The 27,595-nt window shown below is 48.7% G+C and overlaps 10 protein-coding genes across 10 annotated transcripts; 4 read left to right on the top strand and 6 right to left on the bottom strand.

Annotated features, from left to right (window-relative positions):
* Positions 1-557: 557 nt before the first annotated feature.
* FSST1_011107 (ubiquinol--cytochrome-c reductase catalytic subunit RIP1) lies at positions 558-1,495 on the bottom strand (the record flags this gene model as incomplete). Its single annotated transcript, XM_083234207.1, has 4 exons — positions 558-739; positions 798-948; positions 1,004-1,092; positions 1,210-1,495. The coding sequence occupies 4 exons, from the start codon at positions 1,493-1,495 to the stop codon at positions 558-560; spliced, it is 708 nt and encodes a 235-aa protein (XP_083080803.1).
* A 526-nt stretch (positions 1,496-2,021) lies between these two features.
* On the bottom strand, positions 2,022-5,618 carry FSST1_011106 (mono-functional DNA-alkylating methyl methanesulfonate N-term-domain-containing protein; the record flags this gene model as incomplete). Its single annotated transcript, XM_083234206.1, has 3 exons — positions 2,022-2,321; positions 2,375-5,465; positions 5,524-5,618. 3 exons carry the CDS (start codon positions 5,616-5,618, stop codon positions 2,022-2,024), a joined length of 3,486 nt encoding a protein of 1,161 aa, XP_083080802.1.
* A 599-nt stretch (positions 5,619-6,217) lies between these two features.
* On the top strand, positions 6,218-8,868 carry FSST1_011105 (uncharacterized protein; the record flags this gene model as incomplete). Its single annotated transcript, XM_083234205.1, has 2 exons — positions 6,218-6,844; positions 6,892-8,868. The coding sequence occupies 2 exons, from the start codon at positions 6,218-6,220 to the stop codon at positions 8,866-8,868; spliced, it is 2,604 nt and encodes an 867-aa protein (XP_083080801.1).
* Positions 8,869-9,222: 354 nt separating this feature from the next.
* Positions 9,223-10,460, bottom strand: FSST1_011104 (uncharacterized protein; the record flags this gene model as incomplete). The annotated part of the gene is made up of 3 exons (XM_083234204.1): positions 9,223-9,382; positions 9,430-9,973; positions 10,061-10,460. The coding sequence occupies 3 exons, from the start codon at positions 10,458-10,460 to the stop codon at positions 9,223-9,225; spliced, it is 1,104 nt and encodes a 367-aa protein (XP_083080800.1).
* A 1,087-nt stretch (positions 10,461-11,547) lies between these two features.
* FSST1_011103 (PQ-loop repeat-containing protein) lies at positions 11,548-12,739 on the bottom strand (the record flags this gene model as incomplete). Its single annotated transcript, XM_083234203.1, has 3 exons — positions 11,548-12,292; positions 12,343-12,600; positions 12,663-12,739. The coding sequence occupies 3 exons, from the start codon at positions 12,737-12,739 to the stop codon at positions 11,548-11,550; spliced, it is 1,080 nt and encodes a 359-aa protein (XP_083080799.1).
* A 1,500-nt stretch (positions 12,740-14,239) lies between these two features.
* Positions 14,240-15,568, top strand: FSST1_011102 (uncharacterized protein; the record flags this gene model as incomplete). Its single annotated transcript, XM_083234202.1, has 1 exon — positions 14,240-15,568. One exon carries the CDS (start codon positions 14,240-14,242, stop codon positions 15,566-15,568), a length of 1,329 nt encoding a protein of 442 aa, XP_083080798.1.
* Positions 15,569-16,055: 487 nt separating this feature from the next.
* FSST1_011101 (uncharacterized protein) lies at positions 16,056-17,556 on the bottom strand (the record flags this gene model as incomplete). Its single annotated transcript, XM_083234200.1, has 2 exons — positions 16,056-16,467; positions 16,538-17,556. 2 exons carry the CDS (start codon positions 17,554-17,556, stop codon positions 16,056-16,058), a joined length of 1,431 nt encoding a protein of 476 aa, XP_083080797.1.
* Positions 17,557-19,323: 1,767 nt separating this feature from the next.
* On the bottom strand, positions 19,324-20,497 carry FSST1_011100 (RTA1 like protein-domain-containing protein; the record flags this gene model as incomplete). The annotated part of the gene is made up of 4 exons (XM_083234199.1): positions 19,324-19,635; positions 19,684-20,045; positions 20,091-20,226; positions 20,282-20,497. 4 exons carry the CDS (start codon positions 20,495-20,497, stop codon positions 19,324-19,326), a joined length of 1,026 nt encoding a protein of 341 aa, XP_083080796.1.
* A 1,476-nt stretch (positions 20,498-21,973) lies between these two features.
* FSST1_011099 (ion transporter) lies at positions 21,974-24,393 on the top strand (the record flags this gene model as incomplete). Its single annotated transcript, XM_083234198.1, has 4 exons — positions 21,974-22,113; positions 22,165-22,299; positions 22,531-23,357; positions 23,405-24,393. 4 exons carry the CDS (start codon positions 21,974-21,976, stop codon positions 24,391-24,393), a joined length of 2,091 nt encoding a protein of 696 aa, XP_083080795.1.
* Positions 24,394-25,866: 1,473 nt separating this feature from the next.
* On the top strand, positions 25,867-26,923 carry FSST1_011098 (uncharacterized protein; the record flags this gene model as incomplete). Its single annotated transcript, XM_083234197.1, has 2 exons — positions 25,867-26,072; positions 26,209-26,923. 2 exons carry the CDS (start codon positions 25,867-25,869, stop codon positions 26,921-26,923), a joined length of 921 nt encoding a protein of 306 aa, XP_083080794.1.
* Between the last annotated feature and the right edge of the window lie 672 nt (positions 26,924-27,595).

Raw genomic sequence — 27,595 nt, 5'->3', positions numbered from 1 at the left:
ATACTGTAGAATAAACAGTTACAATAATCACCACTATCTTGTCACCCTATCTATAATGAAGAGGCTATCCATTTTATGCCAGAAACTCATGACTGGCTAATCACTGATAATCACTGATGGTGCCATGCAGTACAATATGTATCTAAACAGTATCAAATGTGATTTGTAGATTGTTTTAAGATTTATCAATAGTTGTAAGATCCGATGTCGGATAATTGTGTTTTCGTGGTTCACATAACAATCGATCCCTTGATTTTGAACGCAATGAAATTCAATTAGTACACCGTCTCGCAAGCGAGCACGCATCTTGCACTCTCCTGCTCTTCCCTTTAACCCTAGCTTTGAGCCTGTCGACTGAAATTTTTCCTAGGACGTTTTATTTTTATACAAATGGACAAAGAAGGCCACGTCTAAGAAAACAGCAAACTCGAACCCACCCAGGGGCCTCGGTGTGGGCATGCGTATGTGTTGTGGTCCTCGCTCCGCCCGCCAGTCTAATGCACTCCTCTCCCCATGTTCGTTTCCCTGTTATAAAGATTTACTCTTGCATCGTTCGCTTAACCGATGATAAGCTTGCCCTCCTCGGGGAAATCGTACTCGGGAATCTCGAGGTTGAGAGGGGCGGGTCCCTTTCTTATTCGGCCAGAGATATCGTAGTGAGAACCGTGGCAAGGGCAGAACCAACCGCCGTAGTCACCGGCCTCACCAATGGGGACACAACCCAAGTGGGTGCAGACACCTGGGATGGTTAGTATATAGATTCTGAAATGCTGTCCATCGTTGTTGTATTCACGTACCCAACATGACAAGCCACTCAGGCTGTCTGGCACGGGCGCTATCCTCCTCGGGATCTCGGAGAGAAGAGATGTTGACTTTGTTGGCCTGGTCGATCTCGTCCTGGGTTCGGTGTCGGATGAAGACGGGCTTGCCTCGCCACTTAATGATAACCTGAAAAACCGTTCAGTAATGTCGTCCTGATGTCCTAGACCATACTCCAACTCACGTTCTTGCCCTCAGGGATAGAGGCAAGGTCAACCTCGACCTTGGCCATGGCCAGGACGTCGGCAGAAGCAGACATGTTGACCAGGAACTCTGTCATCCATCATCAGTAACCATCAATTGACCAGGCCCGATGCCCTGCCGACAAGATGCAACACCAATTGCAGCCCAATGGCAAGACATCGAGTCTTGAACCGGATTTCAACCCACCCTGAACTGTGCTCTTGGCACCAGCGGCACTGACGGCACCGAGAGCGCCAACCATGAAGTACGAGTAGAGCTTGTTCTTGCCCTCGCTGCCGGTAGAGACGTACTTTCCGAAGTCTGGGATCTGGGAGCCCTTGGACTCTCCTTGGAACTTGAAGGGGCTAGAGTATCCAGAGGCGGACGCGCTGTCGGTACGAACGGCGGTGGTGCTGAGGGCGCGGACGGCGGGAGCGACGGGCTTAGCAGCCGCGCGCAGGCAGAGGCGAGAAGCGGTCGCGAGGGTCGCCATCGTGAGGGATCGTGGGGTGTGGCGTTGCGAGGTGAGGGCGTCGAAGGGAAGGTTGAGGTCTTTTCCTTGGTAGTAATCGGCTGATGATGCTTTGCCGAAAGTTTTGGCTATAAAATGTGGCCTCAGGCTACCATATTGACTTAAGCTCGGAAATTGGAGACTCACTATTGGTCCGGTCACTTTCGGGTGGAGTTCCGATCTATCCCGGGCATATGGGTTCCTTTTTCGCCTTGACATCTTCCAGGTTTCTTAGTGATATAGACACAATATCAATCACTGTAACGAAATACCATTCTCAATTGTTCATCCTAATCAGTAGGTGAACTTCTTTTTGTTTTATTAGGTCATTATTTTCACCATATAAAAGTCAATTGTCGTCTGTTCGTTATCTCTATGACTTCATCGTTTCTGACCAATCATCTTTGACCCGTTCGTCCTTCATCTAGCTTAGCAATAGATTCATAGAGAATAACCCAGCAAGCAAACCGGCTTAACATCAAGTCGTTAATTTATTGGAAACGATAGATTAATGCATCCGTCTCAGCTCTTCAATCAGGTTCCGCATGTCTTCAACAGTCGGGCCAAGTCCGTCACAGACAAGCTCTTGTTGTTCTTCGTCCATGTCTAAGAACCTCTCGATCATCTCTCCGTCTATAAAGCGATAAGGGCCTTCGCTCTCTCTGTTGTCATTGCGGAAGGAACGCCACAACTTAAATTCGACGTTGCCCAAAGCAAGAACAAACTCTTCCATCTTAGACTGGAATGTCATCAATAGATCCTGATATTGGGGCGCAATATCGCCATAAAGGTACAGTGAGCCTTCAGCCTGGTAGATGTTAGCCCCAGGTTCGTGCCTGTAGGAGTGAAAAGACCACTCACCGATGCGAGGAATGCTCGAGGATGCACTATATTATTCTCTGATGCTGGAACATTGAGCTTTCGAATACGGTTGATTTGTTCCCCGATGCCCATCTCACTTGTGATTTCCAATCGGCGGCGGTCTTGTTCTGTCGGCGCATCCACATTTCGTTGAAGAACAACAAGATTACCTCGAGAATCCGCCTCTAGCCACCTTTCCCCTTCGATATGACAGACTGCAGTGGTCCAGAGCGACTCGAAATGCCGTGCTCGTTCTTGCAATTGCGCTTTATTGCCGTCCTGTGCCGGAATGAATTCAACCAAAGACAGTGATTGCATCAGATCGCCTACACCGATCATATTTCCTGATACATCTATATCAATAGGAATAGCAGCTGGACGATAAGCAGCAAGTTTTTGTAGTGAACCGGAACTGCTTGTCTCCTGCGAAAAGCTGTACACCACAACTGTCTTGGACAGTCCGGCTACAATATTGTCCCCAATCATCCCTAAGCAGCGACAAGGGCCTTTTAGATTATGGGACACGATCTGGTACACTTGACGGTTTGCGTCAACGCCAAGGACCAGAATACGGCCAAGGGTGCCATTCGGATCTTCTACTTCGCCATCGCTGATAAAACTTGTGCCAACGATGAATCTCTCGGTTGGGTTTCCACCAACGTCGGGTAGCTCGGCTCGGATAACACACTCCACGAGTTCCAAAGTACTTGAGCCGTTCAAAGGGAATGGCAATCCAAGTTCTTTGAAGACTATTTCGTCAACAAGCCTAAATGAACTTGTAACAACTTCCTCATTGTTGACCAGTTCTCTTCTAATAGAGCCCAGGCCAAAAGCTTTGAGCCCTGGAGAGTATGCCACTCGCCTGACAGTCTCATTAAAAGCGAGGGGTTTCACATGAGTTAGACGCTCCCGATCAACATGACAAATCCTGATATGCTGGTCTGTCGACAGAACGACAGAGTCCGGGAAAGCATGAGAGTTAAAGGGCGCAACAAAAGTGGCATCGTCGGCGGTTGTGGCCGAGAATATGACTCGCCCCTCAGAACTATAGATGAGACTTGCATGCTCAGTGGTCACAAAAACATTTGAAGTGCCATCTTCTTGAGGGAGTATGTGAAGGCGAGCTGGGTTGCTGCCCAAAGTCACACTCTTGCGACCAGAGACGGAGAAACCTTTGGTAGACACACTGAAAGTGACGACATTTCCATCCTCCATTGCAACTAAAAGGGTTGGGCCTGAAATGTCAGGGGGGTGTAGTTGAACAAGCGCGACGTCCCGCGGGACTGTGGCACTATCTTCAGTCTGCCTCATAGACTCTCCGTGCAGAGGCTTTAGTGAAGCCATGTCGATTAGCGATATACGGCCTGAAGACCACCAGCCGACTACTCCAAGGTCTGGGGGGTCTCTGGCAGCATGAATGCACGATATCTGGTCAGGTTGCGAAGTAGCGTTGTCGTTGATTTGTTGTGCATTGACAGCCAAATTCTGTAGTAGGTTCAACGAAACAAGAGAAGTTCCGTCAACCGACAGCAAAGCCCATTTGCCGTTTGCCGACGCCCTTGTGATCGTTTTCCCACTTGGTACATCCCACTTACTGATTGTTGTGCCGCCCTCAGGGTCGAGTAAGACAACTGACTTAGGCGTGATCTGGAGTAGTTGTCCGCTAGGAAGATTTGATGCCAGTAGCGTCTCACTGTCCAACGACATGCCTTGATAGGAGTAAACCTCTTCAATGCCACCTTCAGGGTCAAAGCTGAGAATTCTTGTCTCAGTGATGGACGACACAACCAAAGTATCGACCATGTCAGAGCCATAAGAATGGAGAGTGAACAAGCCCCTGGTTCCCTCTAACTCATCAAGAACACCCCTATCTTCAAGGCCGACGCCACTTCGAATACTCCGCAGAGTACCATCATGGTATGCACCACATCCTGCCACAATTCGTGACTGGCCGGATGAGAAGACATTACCAGCCTGCGTATCGCCTTCCCGATTGCCCATATCCATGATGGAGAAGTCCAGGATTGGGGCGTTATTTAAGAAAGACTGTACCAACATGACTGTTTTGGTCTCGATATTGATTTGGTAAAGTTGGGAATCGCCATGATGAGAAGCAACAAAAAGAGTCCCATCGCCAAGGTAAACCAGGCTGGACGCTCTAGAAGTGATAGCAGGCGAATTGCCGTATTCAAATGGCCCGAGTACCATACCCGTCACAACAACGCCGGTTGGTTCTAGATTCGTTTGAATGGTCAATAGATCGAGTCGTCCATAATCGTCTGCTAACAAATAACGGGTGCTGTCGTATTCTGCCCAGGCTACAAAGATTCTGGGGTCCTTCAAACCTGCGGACACACTTCTGTGCGTTTGGCCATCGTAGTATGTTAAGAGAGTCTCTCCGATGACGAGAAGACCACCTAAGTGTGGTTTGGCTCCCTCCTTATTTCGTACATGATAACGCTTTTCCTCATCCAAGGGGACGGGAATAAGCATGGAGGCGTAGGGGTCAGGTATCTCGACGTCGAGTTCCCTATCTTTATGTGGATCGAACTTGGATACAGTGTTTCCCTTGTCGTCATGAGTTAACCTATATATGACCAGCCGAGTTTCTTCCTGATCCATTTGTGTCTTGTATAGGAATGCGATGGTTGGATGGTTAGTGTAGCTGTAGGTGAAAGTGCTCGCTTTCATGAACAACTCGGTGAGCCTGACTTGGTCAAGCACCTCCAGTTTGTTGGTAGAACCCTTGCGTGTAGGAAGTTTGAAGACATTCAGCACTCCTTCCCAAAGATGCATCGCCAAGAACCGTCCAGTCGGATCTACTAGGCATTTGTTTTGGCTTTGCGACTGGCGCATGTATGGCTCTGACATATCCTCAATTACTCGCTCGATGGTCTCCAATTGCTTTGTTGCGTCGTTCCAGATCAAATTGAAATATTGGAGCCTGTCGGTTCCAACAAACAGTAGGTCGGTCTCAGATCCTTTGGGTCGTAAACGTTGTAACATCGATATTGTGCCATGGATAAGCTTTGTCTGTTGGCATACCAGCCCTTCCTCTGTGAGGCGCCATATCTCGAGTCGATTCGCTTTGCTGTGAAACCTCAATCAGCGCTTGCTCAAGGCGTCATCGAAGGTGCTAGAGCTCTTACGCTACAATCAAATCATCGATCTCGGGATCAAGCACATTAGCTCGAAGCGCATGGCGAATGCTCGTGGCGCGATGGATAGGCGCAACGTATGCCATGGCTGTCGAATTGTCAACGGGCAATAAGTTATGAGGAGGAGAGAGATCAATGTTTGTTATGAGTTGATCTTCGATGAAGAGCTAGGTATCACAAAAGCTCCAGGTATGGAAGGGTGCGGTTAGGATGCGCCACTAGCCCCCGGAGTTAGCACGGATTACAGCGGGCGTGGTGGGGTTTATATTGACCCGACGGGAAGGAAATGGATATGTCTAGGCGCTATCCGTACAACCCACCCGTTCCATATTGGGAGCATGCTTCACTTTTATATCTACTTATTAGGTAGATTTATAGATGTAGAAGAGCCCAGGAGAGCTTTAATAGTCCATAGTTCCATGGTTCCTCCTAAGCATAAACCATCCAAAGCTTTATGCTAAATATAGCAATGGTGTTTCTGTCGCACTTGCCAATTTCGCAAAACGGTCACTGACATGTTACAAGTGCCCATGAAGGAGGCAGGAGCGGACGGGATGGAACTCTTGAGATCTGCTCTTACGCCTGAGCTTCAAAGCCTGGACATACTTCGACGTTACCAAAAGCCTTGACTTCATCTCTCATGTATTCTCCTTTGGTTTGATGGCAAGCCCGTCGGCCCTCAAACATGAGTACATCTACAGTATCGACAATTAAGAACCGTCCTGTCATCGACTATGGTCTTGCCCATGGCCTTCTTTACGACCACCGAGGTGCACCGTATAGGCTTCAAGATCAAATTCGTCAACTTCAAAAGACTGCGGAACTAAGCCAGCCGGGTGGGATTATTGAACAAGCAGGCCTTACTATAGCACACCTGCCTCGTCCCAAGATCCTCCTCTCTGAGCCACCTACCAAGCACGAAGACTATCAAGTCCCAGTCGATCCATTTGTCTCGGCCTTTTCTGTGTTCCCCTTCTTAGGACGAGCAAAACAGTTACGGTTTCCACCTGAATCGCTTGATTTAGGGTATGATACAAGGGGAGAAGTTGACCAATATCGAGACGATATACAGTCCGCAGGGTCATGCAACATTATTAAAACATGGCTACCTCTTGCCCAGGTCAGTATTGAAAAGGACGAGGGTCTCGAATTTCCATCCACTGTATCGCGATGGAAAACATTAGCCCTCCGTGAGATGGAAGTCGATGAAATACCAGACTCAACACATGATGTGGTATCTACGTACGATCACGAATTTCTTACGAAAACCTATACACCAACACAGATTAGAGAGATCTTTGTCCTAAGAAATGTGAGTGTGCTCAGTTTCAATGAGATGCTAAAATAACGCTTTTTTAGTATACCAGCGCGTACGTGAGACCTGTATCTCCTCTGCTTTCTCCGGCATCTGAACCATACGAACCTTTTGTGCCTGAACCTGACGTGGCGGTCATAGACCTAACCTCGGAGCCAAGCAGTCCTATTAATACGGAAATCGAGAGATTGGAATCAAACATAGAGGAGGCCTGCCTCGACCCTCAACCTCCTAGTCTACCGCACATATTTAGCTCTCCTCCAACAGCCACAGCAGCTTTCCTTGGCCCGAAGTCGCAGAAACTATCCGAACTCAAATTGGAATTACCATTGTTATCATCTAGTCCTGAATCTAGCTTGAAGCCGGGTTCTGTGACTACGTCTTTGATGCCTACGGCAACAGCTTGTCAGGCGCCATCGCCGTCTGAAGTTGAACAAGAAGAAATGTTCGAAGAAGCGTTTCAAGCTTTCTTAGACGGCAAGCATTATGAAGCAAACCGTCAACTGGAACAAGAGCGATTGAACCCAGCGAATGCTTTGTTACGTGTGCCAATACCTGCAATCGATTTTGACATACCCAATCCTGAATGGGGTAACCATTCATCAAGCTCAAAAGAGCAATTCAGGTGGCTAGTCCAACAACTATCTTCTGCCTTTCATCTTCCATCTTTCGAGGGCCTGAGTCGCCTCGACTCATCACTCAAATGGACACCCATACCTTTTGGAAGTGGTAGGGTATCATTAACTGAAGCCGACATCCAACTGGACCCTCTCAGCAGAGAGCTACTACGGTTACAGCCTCCCCAGTTGTGTAGTCAGGATTATGCCGTTTCACGATCAACGCCAATGATATTTCAAGTCTTGTCAGATGAAGATATTGAGCAAGAAGTCCGATCAAACGAGATCATCTCTCATCGAGTTCGTCCAAAAGACATTCCTCCCAACGATAGCCACATGCGTAACATGCCGTCACTAGATGATCTACTATGGTCACGGCGTCAGGCTTTAGGGGGTCAGGCTGATGGCAAAGGAAAGAAGAGACTGTTGGCCGACACTGATGCGACTACTTCAAGCAGTTTGTTGTCCAATTTCATACAGCTCAGGCAACCGAAAAGATCCAAAACAAGCAGTGATACTCCTCCGTCAAATGCGCAGCCTACACCAAAGTCTCCGTCGGGAGGTACAAACGTGTGCAGCGACATTCAAGAAGTTGCACCAAAAGTATTGAAGGAGGCTCCGGCTCCTTTCGCGGACATACCTAGAGAAAAATGCCGTTACATTATATCGGTGGACTTAAGCCGTAACGTCTCATCTTTCATAGAGAGATCCTGGTCGAATATTGAGCTTGTTGATCGAGACTTTACCCAACACAACATTGTCTCTTGGTCTCCGGGATCGACCCAAAGAAATGAAGTGATTTCGCCGTTGGCTTTTGAAGCTGATGTGTCTCTATGTCCTGCAGCCGGCTTGATCATGACCACCATACTTAGAGTGAAACAGAAGCCTCTGCCTGGGTCGACCATTCTACCACCGCTTCGCAAGCGTGTCAAGCTTGTGAGTGAGAAATACGAATGTCTCTATATACTAGTGTCCGAGGCAAACACACAGGGTGAGTACGTTGGATCACCAAGTGCTTCTGACATAGCCGGTTATGTGGACTTCGTCCGCTTTACCACCAGCCTTCGAGCTGGCATTTCAACTTATTTGATCTCCGGGGCAGAGGAGACACTCTCGAAATGGGCGATGTCTATCATGTCTCGTTACTCTTCCGCGGCTTTTCAGTTTGGGCAATTCCTTGACTTTCGTGATAGTCAATGGGTTGTATTCTTCCGTCGCGCTGGCTTCAATATCTGTGCAGCGCAAGTTCTAACGGGGTTATTGTTGGCCGAGTATGGGCAGTATGGACTCATAACTTTTCTCAATATGAGTGTGAATGAAAGAGGATCAAAATATGGACAGATCATGGGAGGCAAGAGAATACTGACTAATGTATCAAGCGTTATGGACCAAGGATGGATGTAGCCAGTACCCAGCAAACTACCCGGGACCAAACTATTACACATATCACGTTCAAATAGCGAGTCTCTCTCGCCCAAACTTTTACTTCATACATCTATTGTTCGATGCTGGCAAATACTTACTCTACGCAAGGCACTTGGTCGACTGCAGGGTAAGTATCACGGGCCTGTAACTCATTGAAGAATCCCAAGTATCACATCGCAGCACAACAGACTTATGCCCACTGAGCTCAGTGAGATGGTTTCTATTGCCCCCATGATCATGCTTACCGTCTACGTTTCTACATCTAAAAATACTGCCTGAGATTTCGGTCAAGGACTCGACACCGCTGCCAAACCAGAAATATCCCAGGTTTCTTCAGCACACTTCCCACATAGGGCGTGGTAGCGTTCGCGAAGGCAAAATACCCTGCGAAGTCTTTAAACCAACATAGACGACTCGGCGAGATGGGTTTGTGAGATTAACGGAGCGGGATTGGATGCCATAATAGTCGGAGATGGTGTGTGTAAGCCAGCGCCTAAAAGTTGTTAGTAGCTAATTCCATCTCAACACAGAAATACTGACTTGAAGGCGGCACTCTCATCATTGCCAAAAGAGTCAAACAGCATGCCCGAATCGACTGTTTCCTGCGAAACCTCACGGTGAGCATGTTTCCATGTCGCCTTCTTCTCTCTCAGCTCCCGCATTGCGCCGTTCCTGCCGACAAACACGATCTCCTCGTCATCTGAGTCCATCTGCTCAGCTGCGCTATCACTTTCCTCGGCGGCCTCAACGTTCGGTGTAATGACTGCCCGTTGACTAGCCAGGTATTGACGCACAGGCTCTTCCAGAGATCGCACCCAACTGCGCACAACAGGACTGCGCTTGGTGGCTTCGCGCAAGTCACGAGGTACCTCGCCAGCACAAAGGCCAGTAGCGCTACCTGACTCAAGCTGTTGTTTCTTACGTTCGGCTTGGAGTCGAGCAGTCTTATCCTCAACGCGCTGGCGCACGCCGCGGTCCCAAAATTGAGCAAGCTGATAGGGCACTTGATGGACAGTATGCGTGGGGTGGACTTCGTAATCGGAGGGCAGAGGAGGCTGAACGTTGGGAACGTGCATTAAACGGTCTGTCAAATGAGGTCATCGATCAGTATAATATACGTGAGAGGACGCAGATCAATGCGTGGACTGCATCATCGATAATAGAGGCATACCATTCTCCCAGCGACGACGCTGACGACTTCCCTCCTTGCCCTTCTGAACTAGTTCGCGCTTTCGCTGGCTGTCCCTCCTAGAGAGAGGGCGCTTTGGAATAGAGGTGGACACCCCATGCTCGTCGAAGTCGACATTGCGCTCAGGAGACTTGGGTTGGGCTTTGGCAACTTCATCAATGGGGATAGCGAGAGGGATACCAGTTCCACGTGCGACAGGGGAGACGCTGAGGGATTGCAGAGCCGAGATAGTCCAAGCATCGATATCAATAGAAGAGTTCTTGACTGGCGTAGGAGGCGACTGAGCCTGGATAGCAGCCAAAGGAGGATTCGTCGCAGTAGGGGTTGGAGTGGTTGTGGTCGGTTGCTGTTCGGGTGGCGGAACGGAGCTGTAGATAGCCATGTTGATAAGAGCCGCGGGGAAGCGTCGATGATAGGAAACGATAAGGATGCTGTTGAACGAGGGTAAAACTATGCCTCTAGGTCAATGACAAGAACGACAATGGCAATTCAAGTAGGAAAGAAGAATAGGATCTAGGGATCTAAGGCTTCAGGATGGAAGAAAGAAAGAGAAATGACTCCGACAAGAGAATGGGATGGGATGGTTTATCGGATCGACGCCACTGGATTGGATGCTCTCGGCTCTTAGAGCCAGGGGCCCCTCCCCTCCATCTCATGGATGGCAATCGAGACGTTCATGACACCAACATCAGGGTACCAGAAAAGTTGGCCGCCAGGAGCATAAGAGACTAAATTCGTAGGCCACTTTATGCCACTTAGACTACACTTCTTGGCCTATTTATTTTTGTCGTCTAAAGCTTAGAGGTCAATTCTTCTGCTACCCACCAGACCGAGTGATTAAATGATTAAATGAAAGCAACCAATCAGAAACCGACCGCATCCCACAGGGGGCAAAGCTCAGGACTAAGACTCCCGCATTTGCAGGCGATGCGAGTCACCCGTCCTCCGCGGAGTGAGTGGGGGTTCTCTGGGCCCGTTAAGTTAGGGTCAGCATAGGGCCCAGGTGCATAGGTCTGCGCTGTGTGCTGCGACAAAGTGATGATGACACTCAGGTTTGATTGGTATGGTGTTTTGTTCTATTGTGAAATCTCAAAATGGGCAGTCGAAGATCCCCATGAACTAAGAAGTCTGGTTAGTAGAGAGCTACCCTGATCTGATCATCTCGCGTCCTTGTGTAGACAGGAATGCAATATCGTCAAAAAACATGCTTTGAACCTGGCACCGGCCTCGAGTCATCAAGCCTCCCCCACACATGCTTATGAAGAGGATGACTCAACGGAGTCAACGTTGGATGTCCCGGGCGTAAAAATAGCCGAGAATATACGTATAAAATTCTAAAAGGTACAATATGCAATCCTAGTAACACTAAAATACCATCAAGACACTCGGATGATCCTGGTATATCATATGCTCGCTGTTGATCCCAAACTCGTCTTGTTGTCTAAGATAGATAAGGCAAAACAAAGTATTCATGACTGTTCGGCGCCGTCGTATGTCCTGTGAGGGTTGCCGATACCACCGGGTTTTAGCAGCGGTTGGTTTTCCCTCTGAATGGCGCGCTCTTCGCGCTCCTGGATGTCGTCCAAATCTTCCTCTGTTTCTGCGTATCGCTCAGGGTGGCCAGTGAAAGGGCCTGGAAGACCACGCTCCCAGCCTTCAGAGTAGGTTCGGCTGCCTGGTGGTGGCCTCCGAGGGGCGGTCGAATATTCCACAGGCGAATGAGGCGCACTGTCAAGATGACCGTTGACACGTCCACCACGCTGCCGGGCCATATATTCGTAATATACACCCATGAAGAGGACTGCTCCCTGCATGGACGCAGTAATTAAATAAATGAACCAGGTGCTCCAACCCTCCCATCCAAGTCTGGCAAACAGGCTTCCGGCAAAGAGGAAACCACCTGGAGTCTGAATGCACATCATGGGGATGCTGAGACTTCCAACATGCTTCAGGTGGTAAGTCATCCAGATCTGGGGTACGTATTGTATGGCAGCCAAAACTGTGGCCATGACGCCCAGGAAGTTGGCCCAGAAGACGAGATGATCGGGAAGTGCAATAAAGAATACCCCTGTCAGGATAATCACAATGAGGCCGTGAAGGACACAAAGTAGTCCCACCATGACAGCAGTCTGCCATTTGGGTGCATCTCCACGCAGGTCGTCTGCAGGAACATTGGCTTGTCTATATCGAAAGAATATGAGAAAAAGAACTAGACTATTCACTGGTTAGCTGGGGAGATAGGTAGGATCGAATGCGAGGCTAACATGAGACTGAAGCAAACCCATTGGGCACCGAGCTGGGCAACACCAAGAAGACCAGCGGTGCATTCAAATTTGCCGAGCTCTTTGCAACATCCTATGGCGGCACGAGACGGCGGAACAGTAAGAATGTTTGCAAGGCCAGCGGTGGCAGATGTGGTTCCTAAAAGTACGAAATAGGGAGAAATGCCTTCGGAAGTGCCTCGGGAGATGATGCGATAGTGCTGAGGAAGATAGGAGACAAGAATACCAAGCAGGAGGACGCTGTAATGTCAATTAGTACCAAGGATTACAGGGCAAATTCCAAGAGAGTTGCGCAATCATACATGGACACGACGAGTTCAAGATATGAGGGCGTCTTAAGACGATCGCATTGGTCGTTTTCTGAGGTGAAGACGTCCATGGCTGATTTTGGACGAAGTGCTCAAAGGCAGCTTCGGAAGGTGATGAGCTGGGCGTGGAGTTGGCTCAGCAGTCGTTGCGAGCGAGCTGGGAAATGATCACGCGGAATTACGAGATCAGATGAATGGTCGCCAGGGTCCGGTCCCTTCCAGGAGCTTTGCCCAACGCTTTGGTTTGAGCACGGGTGCTGGTGCTGATGTGGAGAGGACGTTGCGCGCCCTGTGTTGCTGGGGAGTGACGTATGATTTATTTGAGTTGGTGTCTTATGGCTCTGTCACCGTACTAAGACCCGGATAGCGATGAAATTAGTCAGACGAGCTTTGGCTGATAACCCGTGCTAATATTTCTGTCAGCTCTACCTTGAGTGCTGTGACCCACCTGGCGAGGCTGTTTCGCGGGGAGGGGCAGCCCAAACAACCAGGTACTAGAGGTACTAGAGGTACTAGAGGTACTAACTGTACTGTATCGACTGGAAGAAGTCAGACGAAGAATACGAGGTTGGTAATATGCCCTTCTTTTGGGGTGTTAGCTTTATGAGATCATGATTGGTGAAGGATGCGATCGTTGAGACAGTAGAGGTGCAAGGTTTCAAGATACGGGGTATCTTGGTATGTAACGGGATGTGGATGTGAGAACTGGTTGTTGGGACGGGATGGAAGAAGAGTTGGAAAGGAAGAGAGAAAAAAAGTCGGAAAATTGATTTAATATCAAAAGGATGGGGTAATGATAGAGGACGGATTGGATGTCAAGACACTTACCGATTATGCCTTCCTTCCTACCAGCCTACTATGTAAGAAGCGGGTAGCTCAAAACAGCAACTTTCGAGCACCAGCCCTGAGTCGTTCCTGCCTAGGGGTGCAAATGCAAGCAGGATCAAGCACTTCTAGGCAGCTTGTGATGTTACCATATACCTAGGTACCTACCAGTTGCCAGTAAATGAGCGACAACACCCCCCCATTTATGCTTTACAATCCGCGAGTTGATTCGGTAGTGCCTAGAAACTTAATTGAATGACCTGTGAACTGTACGCTGATAGATTATTCTTAACATGCGTCTCTTCCCATAAGACGGTGTCCAAACACCGCCAAGACGGAGAGCGGCGATCGTGAGCTGCCCTTTTGGTGTCATTACCCACTGGGCCCTGCAGCAAAATACTTGTTTGGATGTGGGAGGCCGCTCAGAGGTCCTTCTTTGTCTGCCGGCTCTTGGCGCCAACGCATATGACGTTGCTATAAGGATAGACGGTGACATTCAGTTGGCGAGCAAAGTTCCCCCAATGGTTTGACGATGGCCTCACTTATTTGATCAACAGAGACCAAAATGATAGGAAATGCAACGTGGGGGACCTTCAACGTTTCAAGATCCAGCTGAGGATTAGTCTAGGATCATGATAAGCGTGTAAGTGATATGATATGCAGAGATCAAGGTAGAGGATCCACTTTGAGTTCCTCTATTTTCCACGTCCATTACCATTTCGCAACATTCAACTACAACTTAGAACATGGATGAGCTCAATCCGGCAATTGAGCCAGCTCCCTCACATGCAGAGCCGCAGCCGAACGATCTACAGGAGCAGGCGCAACATGAACCGAAAGCACCATCATTGAACCTCGTCGCTGAAAACGCATTCGTTCGGCCTCAAGATGACATAGACAACGACAAGCAATCTCACTCTGCAAATATCAAGCAGGATTATTACACATCAGTCCAATGGACAGCTGACGGGACATCACTCCTCGTCTCTTCTGCACTCAACTCAATTTCCACCTTTGTTCTCCCTGAAGATCTGCTCGACCCATCAGCCGCTTGTCCGCGACGTCTTGAGTCGCAATCCACAATAACCCTCCCTGAGCCTTCCCAAACAGTCGCCGCAGCCCCCTTCTACTCTCTAGCGGAGCCAAGCTCACAAACTGCACTCGTTGGATGTCGCGATCATCCTATTCAGTTATACCATCTCTTTCCTCCTGATGATGGTTTCGCGTCGCGCTCTGCTCCGCTTGCTTCGTATAAGTTGATACGTCGCGAAACGGAGGAGTACATCACGCCATCGTCTCTTCTCTGGGAAGGCTCCGGGACTCATTTTCTTGTTGGATCGACAAATCGTCTTGATCACTTTGACATGACACGTCCAGGTTCAGATGGCCCAGTACTTACAATACCCACCATCCCCTCCAAACGCCATATCTCAAAGGGCAGTGGTGTTGGTATGAAGGGCACCGTCGCTGCTCTAGCATCCTCACCTGTGGATGGCAATGGAAACTCTGTTATCGCAGCGGGAACATGGACGCGGTGGATGGGACTATACGATGTCCATCGGTCAGACAAGGTCGTTGCTAATTGGTCCCTCCCACGCTCAGACGACATAGAGGGAGGTATTAGAGGGCAAGGTATTGTTCAAGTCCGCTGGAGCCCGTGTGGCCGTTACCTCATCATCAGCGAGCGTCACGCCTCTGGCATGATCGTATATGATATCCGGGGCACAGGCGAACTTCTCTGCACCCTTCGAGGACGAAGCGCACCGACGCAGCAAAAGATGTCAGTAGACGTCTTTGCAGGTGATCCTTATGCTGAGTTCCCATCCTTTGAAGTCTGGGCAGGGAATCATGATGGCGGCGTCGCAGTTTGGGAAGGCGTTGGCAGTCAAATTGGTGTTGTAGACCCCTCGTGGAGTTGGAAGCCCCATGACGCGCCAGTCGGGAGCACAGCTCTGCATTCGAGCGGTTCTGTTGTTGCGACATGCTCGGGAGGATGGGGATTTGGGGAGGAATCTGAAGCTCAGACAGTGTTTGACGAATCCAGTGTCAAGATCTGGTCGATAGGAGCTTTATAGAACCTCTCATCAGGTACGCCGAACGATATAATATAGCTAACTAAAATGTGGTAAGTACATGCATGTACCACCAAGAATGGTGTAAAGTGTTGTTGAGACATGGCAAGATATATGAGCTTCTGCATGCCGGCCGACATCTGTCCGTCTATCTTGTAAAGAGGATTCGTTCACATTTGAAGAGTCGATAAAAAGTCTTCGTTAATAACGCTCGGTTTCTTTTGTATCGTAACTATCTATCAATGAACCCAATATTTCATGACCGTGTGGCCATCATATTTCGTTATCACCCATCCGCAAGCCCATCTATTCACTGGACTTGAACCGCTGATTACAGGCCTTCTTTATGATAAAACAGCCCCGGATATCAACTCCCCATGCTGGACCAACAAACGCCGTAATAATTCCCAAGCGAAACCATAATCGTGGTCATCACCACAACCTATATATGTGCTGTCTCCTCTTTTTTCCTCCGTCGTATTATACACGATTAAAACCATCCAGGCCCACGATTCTGTTGCCATAATGGGCCCCCTCCGTCGCGGCGAGGTCCGGGATATGGTTGAATAGGACTGCTTACATGGCCTGGCGTGCTGATAGCCATTCCTGGTCGTGGTTCTTCTTCGCTGATACGTCCCAGACCAGAATTGTAACCGTGCTGGAAGTCGTCGTCTCTCGTCAACGGCACCTCGTCATGTTCCATCTGCGTTCCTCCGACAGCCCCCGCCGAGTAACCGTAATTGGATTGGGGGTCCCAAGGCTCCGCGTAAGGTCCGTCGTGGTCAACAATTGGATTCATGCTCCGCTGGTCAGTTACGGGGACCGGTGGGGGTGGGGCCATTTTATCGGCTTCCTGCATAGGGGGCACCGGAGCGAAACTATGGTTGTTCTCTAACGGCGGACTAGGGATATGTTGTGTTAGCTGGTTGTTGAAAAAAAAAACTGCAAAGGGTCACTGATGGGGACACTTACCCAATACGCTGCACTTGCGGTTTCACACCAGGTCCCTGGCGCGTATTTCCCTTCTTGCGTTTCCAGAGCCAGACTCCGAGGACGACGAGGGCTACGAGCGCAGCGACGCCACTAATAGTTCCACCGATAATGGCGCCCGTGTTCCGTGAATTGTTATCGCCATCAGTGTCGGGAGCTGAAGCTCCAGAAGAGGCAGATTCATCAGAATCGGTGGCTGAAGGATCCGTGGTACCAGAGGTTCCGCTTGCGCTGTCGGTTTCGGTTTCGGTTTCGGTCTCTGATGCTGTTGAAGTTTCTGATTCTGTTGTCGATGCTTCTGTTGTCGACTCTGTCGATTCTGTCGATTCTGATGATGATGTTCCTGTGGATTCCGTAGTTGCACTCCCTGTCGTCGATGCCCCTGTGCTTGAGGAATCGGTATCGGACGTTCTTCGCCTCGTTCCTAGTGTCGTCGGTTCGGCCAGTGAGGTTACCGGGTCTGTCAGGGGAACGTTCAAGCTAGTAAGTCTAATAGCGCTCTTGCCTGAAGCCGTAGCCACCACGTTTGTCGCCAAACCAGATGTTGAACCACACCCGTATTGAAAGAAACCTCCCTCGAAGCTATTTCGGTAGCACGAATCATCTCCTCGACACGTAAATACGTAAGGATTCAATTCTGTTTGTGGCCCACTGCCCGCATCCACGCAATCTGTAAACACACCCTGTGTGCAAGATCCTCCATCGGGACAGCACCCCACTGCATCGTGATCGATATCAACCACACAATGTGAGCCCGCAGAACAAGTCGCAGGTAGTCTGGGATCACCTCCTATGTAACCACAGATTGTGTTGAATTGTCGTCTTTGTAAAAATGAGTCGTCAGGCGCAAGCGTCGCAGCGAGTGGATATGATGCTGCGTTGATCTCATGGAAGGCGACGGTCTTTGTCGGTTGCGGCAGTACATGGCCTGAAGCGAGATTGAGAAAGCTAGAGACGAGAAGAAATGGCGGCAATCGCGCCATCAGATGGGCCGGGGTCATGATCTGTGCAGTCTCGTGATCCCGATCTCAATTAAACATTGTTTGGTTGATGGATAAGTTGGAGTGTATTTGGTAGCCGTACTCTGTTCTGTTGATAAGATCGCTGGTGAGTTTCGTCGAAGTCTTTCTTGTTGATCGTGGAATCCGAAACTGAAGCAATTAAGAAGGAAGAAACAAGAAGAGGGCACCCTCTGACAGAAGAATAGTATGCGCACGGGCAGAGAAAAAAGACGCAACAAGAAAGGCTTTCGACGAGTAACCAATGATGCAACAAAGGAGGTGAGAAAGAGGTCAAAGGAGGAGGAAGTCAAAGCCCTTGAGAGAGAAGGGAAGGGGGGTGGTCCTGTTCTGTCCCTGTCCTGTGCTTGACTTTGCTGGCTGTCTTGAATGTAGCACGAGTAACGGGTTTACGAGCGAGCCAAGTCTGTGCTGTGCCTCTCTGTTTCCGAGTGGATACGAATTAGCTAGCCGTGCAGTTTTGTTCTGAGCTCTAGTAAATAAGTTGGCGGGTTGCTAGAGCAGAAGAGAAGATAAACTAGGAGAGACCCTGAACGCGCCCGACTTTAGTTTCGAGACGGTTTTGCTGCTTCTAGGCCTTGCCTGGGGATGGGACTTCGTACCCTGCCCTGCCACACGATATTCTTTCAGAACGGCTGGACTTTCGCCTTCGGGACAAGATAAGAGCAAGGATCTTGATTTATAACCAGGATCCCGATTTATAGCCCGTATTGTTAGTAGCCTGTTGACGATCTAGCGAACCAGGAATAGAGAATGGAACTTTTAAAGTGCTGGCAGCCAAAGGCGTTGAACCGGGGTCCGGACTGCGACGGTGTCTCCAGGGGCGACCTTGGAGCCAATCATAAAACAGTAAATGCCCGTTTTGTGAAGATGAAGTGGCTGGGGGTGGCTGGGTATTAAATGTAAAATCAAGGAAGTTTTCTTGGGCAGGAAACAAGTTGACGGAACGGAATTACGTTGTAAAAGTAAGGATGAATGAAGAGAGAGAGGGAGAGAAATATGAGATTGTTTCTTGACTGACTTAGCAGATAGTAAACATGAATGAAGCGGCGACAGGGCAACCCGCAAGCGGTTTCTTTGACGTTTGGAATGTGTAGAAGAGCTTAGTCTAGTTTGGTTTAGCGGCCACGACACTATCGCTGACGTCCACCTAGCCACCCTCTGGGACCAACGTGGCAGACTGTCTCATCTCATCTCTCTACACCCTCTTGACGATGGCCGATCTTTGTGCATTATTAGTGGCTGATTTGTGTCTGTCTTTTACGCATTGCCAAGCGTTTGAACACCGCTTTCATTAATGAATCAATTTGATCGTGTAATTTTCTCACCAATTGTATCGTCCAATACTTGAATCCGATTGTGTCACCCTATCCCCTTCTGCTACAGTCTATTGAGCTACCTGACGTACAACGCCTCAGCTGACGCCAGGACCGTTTTGCAGTTGTGGCAGTGTTTCACCTTATTGCTTCTAAATCGGGCAGGTTAGCAGTATCCATATATACGAATTGTGCACCTTGACCCCTCGTATAATTCGCACTTCGCTTACGATTAATCGGCTTTTGCAAAAAAAAATCCATTGTCGATTATTCCTCCGCTCTAATAAGTATCGCGTGTCGATATCCTATCCCACAAAATTCTATGCCAAGCAACATTATCCAGCTGATATCCAACATCCAAGCCAAAACTCCACATCCATCGTTGGAGCAAGCGATCCAATGATTGCACATTCCGCTTACTTGGCTATATCCTTCAGACAACCTGTCTGCTGCTGCTTGACCGCTTATCAATAGACAATTCTTCAAGTTCCCGAGCACCAGCTTTGCGAGCCTTCTTGGCTTGCTTCTTCTCTTCCTTGAGCGCCTTCTTTTCCTTTCGGGACAACTTGGGAAATTCGCTCTCTGGTCCACGAAGGACAAAGCCAGGATGCATGAGGTTGAGCAAGACGAGAGCAATCAAGATCGGTGTAGCATCTAGACCCAGTGGATACTCCTCATGGATAAGAAGCGTGTTATGCGAGTTGACACCAGGGCCAAATTCGACTAGGCGGTATACAATTCGAGTCTTGTCCTTGTTAGCTTGGTAACTCGTAACTGGACAAAGAATACTTACCACAATCAGCATGAGAACAACCACCATGGTCCAGATGAGCCACTTCATGCGTCCCATGCTTCGACCCTCCAGCTGTCGCAGCTTGAAATAGAAGAAGACAGTGATGCCAGCGAAGACGAGGACAACGGCAAGCTGCAGAGCGACTCCAGCCATGTAAACCTTCATTCCAATATCGATCATATCACTATCGGCGTCCGTGCTGGAAAGCATGATACCACCCGAGCCTTGTACAAGGAAGAGAATAACATCTAGCCAAACGAAAAGAAGTGTCATGCGAACGGCTTTGATGCCTAAAAGCTTTTGAGCAGGCATGCTAAAGTATACCATGCGCGCTACTCCCATGTATACAAAGGCATTGATCCCTGAGTGTGTTAGCAATCATCTTGTTGTACTTTTTGCGTACTTACAGAGAGGGGCAAGTAGAAAAAGGATCTGGCCCAAAGTGAGGTATGCGATGTTTTGCTGATCTCGACTTCCAATGGTTTTGAAAGCGAATGCAATTGTTTCCCAAGCTGCACCCATGATGGCTACCCAGCAGAATCTCTATATGGCTGTCAGGAATGCTAAATATATCAATCTGTCATTTCGATACACTTACCTTCTTGAAAAGAATCGCCTGAACCAGATGGGTTGTGGTAGTGAGGCCGAAGAGTACGCAGAAAGCAAGATTGGCAGCAAAGCTGGGATCGAAGAAGTAGTTGGAGTTGCATGCATCAACTGGAACACGGCCATACTTTCCAGGTACTGCAGTTGTACAAGTAGCCATCGCTGACGATGCCGTCGCAGTAGCCGCCATAAGAGTTGTAGTAGACATGGTCTAAGTCGTGTATAAGTGAGATCCTGTGTGTATAGCCTTATGGCGTTTTTAGGTAAAGTAGTGATTGCTGTGTGAGCAGATGAGCTTGTTTGATGAAAACTTATGCATTCTCATCCATTCCTTTTGTACTTGACAATACTTCTGCCCATGGCTTCAATTATACGCTCGTTCAACTCCATCTCCCATCAGATTCAGCCGTAGATCTAGCATTAGATGGTCCTGAGGTGATTTCTCGACGGAAACTCGCTGGCTCGCCAATGCTTACGTCTCGTTTGAGTATGAATGTGGCTGTGAATCTCGAAACATGTCCAACTGCTCCGACATTCTATTCAGTCCAAATCTCATAATTGACGAGTGGACCAGTTAGAATGTCTGATACTGACAATGTGTTCCACTCTTCATCTGCATTGTCGACATCACGGCTGTGGCTTTGGCCAGCCTCATATTCCTTCTAAATCGCGGCTATGCTTTTTAGGGGTTGCTAATTGGCTGGCTCGTCTATTTTCAAGACACAAGTGGGGGATCTCGGGCTTTGAGATCTAACTATTGCTGACTGTTGAATTCGTCCTCAGATATACGTCTTTGTTCTTGTCATTGTTATTGGCTGACTCGTCTGTTTTCGACTCTTTTGGGGACGTTGACGCATATGCATTTTCTGGCCGCAGTCTGCGTGGCCTGGTGGTGTTGGGCTGAGCCTGGTCGCATTTTGATTGACGGGACTTTGTATGTATTCAATCGAGGAAAATGTCGCTCCTACAAGGTCAAATAAACTTGATTCACGAGTCTAGATCGTCCAATCCCCAGGCATTGGCGATTGACAAGCATCTGCAAGTGGTGCCAAGCTTCGTACATGGACCCTTCTTTTCTCCACTCTGACATTGAACCCTTGAATCTTGAAAGAGCGTCGTGACATCTCCCAGCCTTTCTGGTTGGAGTATCGCCAGGAATATGCCTATGCCTAGTAGAGGATCTTCGGTGCGCGCGCTAAGCTCGGCGCGCGCAATCAAGTTGACACAAAAGATTAATCATTGGAAGTTGGCACAGCTGCTAAAGTGTTGCGATTAATTTTGGGTAGCAATCGTCTTCTCCTGGAACCCCCAAAGTTTGCCCTTTCCCACCTTATCATTCACTCTCGTGATACCATCAGTGCCAATTATTTGCTTGTCGGGAGCCGATCGACGGGCAACTTGACTCAAGTCGAATTGACGGCGCACAGGCCCGCTCTTTCCTTTCCCCTCCTTCGCAACTCATCTCAGCATCTTTCCTCCCTTATATCGTGATAAAGGCAAGACAAAGGAGGGAAGGAGACGAGGGATCTCGTTGACACTCTGCCAAATACCTACCTCTTGATCTCTGGTCATTTGGAGAATCCTGTCACTCCTGAGAATTCACCTTCAACCTAGAGTTTCGGCGGAGGATATGCTCCTTTGATTGCTTCGCTCGCCGTCGTCATATTAATTATTCCTCTTCATCATGCCTATCAAGGTCAAATCCAAGAAGCTCCCCGCTCCCCGCGAGGGCAGTCCTATCTCCATCCGTCACGACTACGAAAACGATCTACCGGATATTAGAACTAACGACAGCTTTAGAGAGGTCGTCAAGAAGCTCTCTTTGTAAGTTGTCATAATCACGATCCAATTGACATTGACTAAGACATTTTGCAGATACTTTGTTGCAGTCATTGAGCTGCCGAGCACCTTTGAACAGCTGAGGACCACAGCTGCGGGGACTTCCCTACGCATCTTGGTGGATCATCTCACTGCGACATGCACCAACCGCGGAATTGTCAATGCTCTTCTGTACGTATTATCTGAAAGACATTGTGCCAGTGACTGCTTCTTTCTCAGTGTTTTCACTAAATACTGTATCGCTCTTCTCCCGAATCGTGCTTGTGGCTGCATAACAGTTCCTGTCAGGGGAGCCAATGACAGAAATGCCCAACCCATCTTTGACCTGACTACATATGCCGTGCAACTCTGATGCCTAACGCTCTCAATAACTGTACTTCTCAGCTAATAAAATCCCTACAGCGCCCTCAAATGGCATTATACGACTTCTTCGGAACATCGAACACTGGGAGAATCGCGCGCCGACGCATGTGAAATCGTTGCATGGCGTTTTCTCACTCGTCTCTCTGAACGTGAGGCAGTTAATTACTGCCTTTACGAAATCCCAGATCTTGACGATGATCACCAAGACGAAGAAGCGGGCAATGGTCACGCGGGTGATGAGGAGACCGGAGAGCGTTCACCTCTCCTGTCTCATATTCGCACCATCGATAATCGCCGGCGTGGTCCTGGCCCTGCTGGAAGTAGCATGAAACGAAATCAGCTCCTGAGTTCTCTCTCCCGCTTGACTATGACATCCGATGACGAGGATGATGAGAACGAAGGTGACCCAACATCGTCTTTTAAGAATTTGAATGCCCTTGAGATTGCAGCCATTGCCGACGCCAAACGGTTCCTCAGTCAGCACATTGTCCAAAAGATCATCACGGCTATATGGAGCGGCGATATCGTCTTTTGGGACAGCTTATCAGTGCACTCAACCAAGAAAGTCAGGTTTTATAATCCTAGGACAGCAGACCCTTTTTCTCGGTTGCGTGTGCCCAAATATCTCAAGAGCTGGGAGGTAGTATTCTTCTGCATTTTCCTCGCCCTCTATTACTCTGTTCTCATTATGAGAGACGAGTCCCGTATCACCATCCCTGAGGTGGTCCTGTTCCTCTGGATAGCGGCCTTCTTTTACGATGAGCTTAGTGAGTGGCTTGATGCGGGCTCAATCTTCTATGCCACAGATATCTGGAACTTGTTTGACATGATCATGATTACGATCGGGTTTGCCTTTGCAATTCTGCGTAAGAACCGCATCCCCTTCCAAATAACAACATGCTAACTGAGACAGGCATTATTGGTATCGTCCAGAACAAACCGGAGCTCAGTGACCTTGCATTTGACATATTGGCGCTCGAAGCACTTTTCATGATTCCTCGCATCTTCTCCATCCTGAGTCTGAGCCCTGCTTGGGGTACACTCATACCCTGCTTGAAGGAGATGGGCAAAGACTTCTTCAAATACATGGTACTCGTTGTCGTTGTTTACTGCGGCTTTCTGACGACGTTTTCGCTTGTGGGCCGTAATGTCTTTGCATTCAAGTCAATGGCTTGGATTTTAACGAAGATATTCTACGGCTCAGCACCTATTGGCTTTGAGGTGATGAATCAGATCGATCCGTTTTTTGGGCCGCCTCTGATGATTATGTTCATCACACTCTCCAGCTTTCTGTTGATGGGCTCCTTGACTGGTATGCTTTCCAACAGTTTCTCACGGGTTATCACCCACGCTAAGGAGGAGTATCTGTACGTGTACAGTGTATATGTCTTGGAGGCGTCGACTAGCAACCGACTCACCCACTTCTATCCTCCTTTTAATCTGCTTGCTTTGGTCATCTTTCGACCCTGGCGCCTAATCTTTACGGCCGATGAGAAGTTTCGTGCCGGGCGTATCATACTCCTTAAGGCTACTCATTGGCCAATTGTTAGCATCATCAGGCTCTATGAGATGTGGCGCAAGCCCGGAGCCCTGGGTGATGAATTTGCTGGGTTCAAGGGCCCGTCGCACTCCTCCCGACGTAACGGTCGGCAATTAATTACACAGAAGCGATCTGCTTCTACTGTTGGCCGCCCAACGCTTGCATCTCCTAGAGGTCGAGCAAACGGTCAGAGTACTGAGCAGCGTGAGGATGATATGGATGCCCCAACTGCCATGGAGGTGCAACTTAGTGAGTTGAACCGCAAGATTGACCAGCTCACTGCAACTGTTCTGGCGATTCAAGAGAAGCAAGCAGGTGAAAGTGGCGGTGGAAGCTCTGATGCGAGCGCCACCATCGCCTAACTGCGGTTCTTTCACGATCGGGCCGGTCCGTTGAGGCGCTCAAATATTTGACTTTGCGAATTTGGGACTATCTGCACGGGTCTCATCGGTCGAGGTCAAGTGGGTATGTAAACGGAGGGGCGGGTTTCGAAGCGCCCCGGAAGCTTGGGTGTGATGTGGACGGTGGCAGTGGGGAGGCGGAGAGCAACGGCTCTGGAGATCAGTCGGCCTTGTGGAGATTAAGTTTCTCGAAGAACGGGTTCAACAGCGGATCAACGACTCCAAGTCTGGAATTTGTTCCTAGGGATGCTTGTATTGGATTTGGCCTCTTTGCATTGTTTGTTGAAGCCTTTAGAGCTACGCGTAGCATTAGAATGATAGCTTAAATTGTATGAGATCAGCCTCCTTGTTTTCATTATAAGCTGCTTAGAACAGAACTGTGAGTTATATGCGAAGCCACTAAGCCTTCCTTCTACCACGATTGGCCTTTGTTATCCGCATATGCTATAGGCAATTGGTTGATGAGAAAAGTCTAGCGATGTTCTATGGACTTTCTTTTTGTTTAAAGCCGTTATATGCCGTTGCAGATCCGACTGAGTATTGAAATCAACTTCCATAAGCGGCAGACCGGTGCCTGCATATTGACTAACCCAAGTTGCTATCTAGATTGAGCCGCAATGCGTCCAGCGTAACCGGCAAGCGTCGGCGTGGGGGAAGTTCGCGTGTAAGTTAGCAAGAGGTGAAGATATCGGGGAGAGAACGAATCCAATTTTCTGGACGTTTTTGGCGGAAGGGGCGGTCAAAGGTACTAGGGCTGTATTTAGTTGTATGGAGTGTAATCATGAGCTTTTGGTGTTTCTATTTGTTAGTGTATCAAGTATGGGTTCTGTTTATGTGGGTTTATGTTAAACGATAGTTGATCTACCTGTACATACACACACACGTAGGCATTGAATGGTTCGATATACACGACTGAATGAACATCAGTCTCAGAAGCGAAAGTTTCAATAGTTGGTCCTCTCTTATACTGATAGGAATGCTAAAAATATCCGCGACAAACCGTCAACGTTGAAACTCGGCAACGAGTCCGAATGGCTCGCCGATCTCGGCACCCCGGGAGTCAATATGACAGAATGAGAGTTCCTAGGTTCCGCATCATTCTCGACCATATTATCACATCGCTAACGTACCGAGAAGAGGGTCTTGCTAGCGAAGGATACCCTTAGTTACACCAGCCCACTCATAGCTAAGGGATTTGCTTCGGGGTTTAGAGCCGCTCGTTTCGTTATCGCTTTCTTTTATCCCCCCCTCTAGCTTTTTTCCCCATTCTGGTCCGTCCCAAGCTTAAGTTACTGACTACTTACCTTGGTCTGTGTCCCCCGTTCTATAGTCTGTTTCCTTTCTATCTTTCTTCTTCCGCCATATTACTATTTCTCTATTCTTTCGAATTCTTGAACGACAACTTGAAAGTAAAGGGCAAGGGCTAGTTATTACATGGAAATAACTAAAAACGAAAATAAAAACATCATGAAGGACTCTGATGCGCCAGCGTTGGCTCTGGCCGGGACAACTACAACCGAGCAAATCACCACCAAAGACACATGGAACACCAAGAACTTGACATCACGACTCGGCGCCGATTTCCTTTCGGCTGCGAGCGCTGCCTCCATGGTTGCGCCTCTCATTGCTATCATCGACCGGTAAGTACAATGTTATTGCTGTTGTTTAGTCTTGTTTGCGCACATCCTCAAGACGGAAAGAAAAGAAAAAAAAAAACCATGGCCGACTTCGCCAAGAATCTTCAACGACAAAAAAAAGCTGACATCATGACAACAGCTCCATCATGGAAAATGCTTCAGGCGCAAACACTCTTGTCAACTCTGTCAAATCCTCTCTCCGAACTCTCATCACACGCCCTCACACTATACTCTTCTCAAAACCCACAGCGCTCATCTTTTGCCTGTACGGAGGCACATATCTTACCGCCAATGCCGTCGACACATCCTTCTCGACTGTCAACAATAAGCCTGCCTCGAGCGTGACGGCCGGAACGACAAAATTCGCTGCCTCAAGCGCCGCCAACATTGGTGTCTGCATCTACAAGGATCAGGTCTTTGTGCGCATGTTTGGTCCCCCCGGAGTAGTCCCCCGACCTGTGCCTCTGGCTTCGTACGGTCTATTTGCGCTGCGCGATTGCATGACCATCTTTGCGTCGTTCAACGTCCCGCCTTTACTGGGCCCTATTCTGGACGAGAAGTTCTCTGCTGAGATGAAGAAGCGAGTATCTGGGCTCTACGCAGCGCAGTTCATGGCGCCTGCCATGGTGCAGTTCATTTCTACACCCATGCATTTGTTTGGTCTTGATCTTTACAACCGTCAAGCGACCGGTCCTGGAGGCGCAGTGGTATCATTACGAGACCGATTAGATCTTGTGCGCCGAAACTGGTTCATCAGCTCCGTTGCACGAATTTGTCGAATTGTCCCTGCATTTGGTGTTGGCGGTGTCGTCAACATGAAAGTGCGCAAGAACCTCATGACCAAGCTAGAGTAAAAGGAGTTCGTTCTTGGCCGCTGACATCACACACACACGCGCTCACTCGCAACATTCCTCGTCTTGGTACCCCATAAGGATGGGTATGACCTCATATTTCCGGTTCTGGTTCTGGTTCTGGTTCCTGGCGTTTTTCAGTTACGTGGCTGCGTAATAATGGTTTGCATTTGTTGGTTCGGTCTTGTAACGGTCCACAGCATTGGGGATTTAAAGTTACATTTCATGGTTTTTAAAGGATGGCGAAACGCACAAGGAGCATACGACGACGGTCTGCTACCACCCACGATAGACTTCTAGAACATAGACAGACTGGCTGTGTAAAAAGTCCAGACTGATACGATTGACTCATATGAAGAAATAGTTCAAGTACAAACGATGCACTCATCTCTACGAATATCATGTCACTGAAATTCAGCATGTTAAGTACCTAGTTTGTTTGAGTTTACTCCGATTTTCACATCAGTGTAGGGGAAGGGCTGATTGAATTGTTATTTTTCATTCATCACGCATATGCATGCGCTCATCATGCTTTCCACCTCCACCTCCCCCTTCACTCGAAGTGCTCCTAACTTGCTTCTCGCAGGCCATGCAAGACAGACCACCCGCCATCCCATCAACACCCACGAGCATGGCTCGTCGAAGCTTGTTTATACAGCTTATCGGGGTTGTCAT

The sequence above is a fragment of the Fusarium sambucinum genome, chromosome III (assembly GCF_050947815.1).
Source record: "Fusarium sambucinum isolate potato_lamoka chromosome III, whole genome shotgun sequence".
NCBI classification, from domain to species: Eukaryota; Fungi; Ascomycota; class Sordariomycetes; order Hypocreales; family Nectriaceae; genus Fusarium; species Fusarium sambucinum.
Note: the sequence above shows the minus strand (reverse complement) of the source record. Positions and strands in the feature narration are given on the sequence as shown.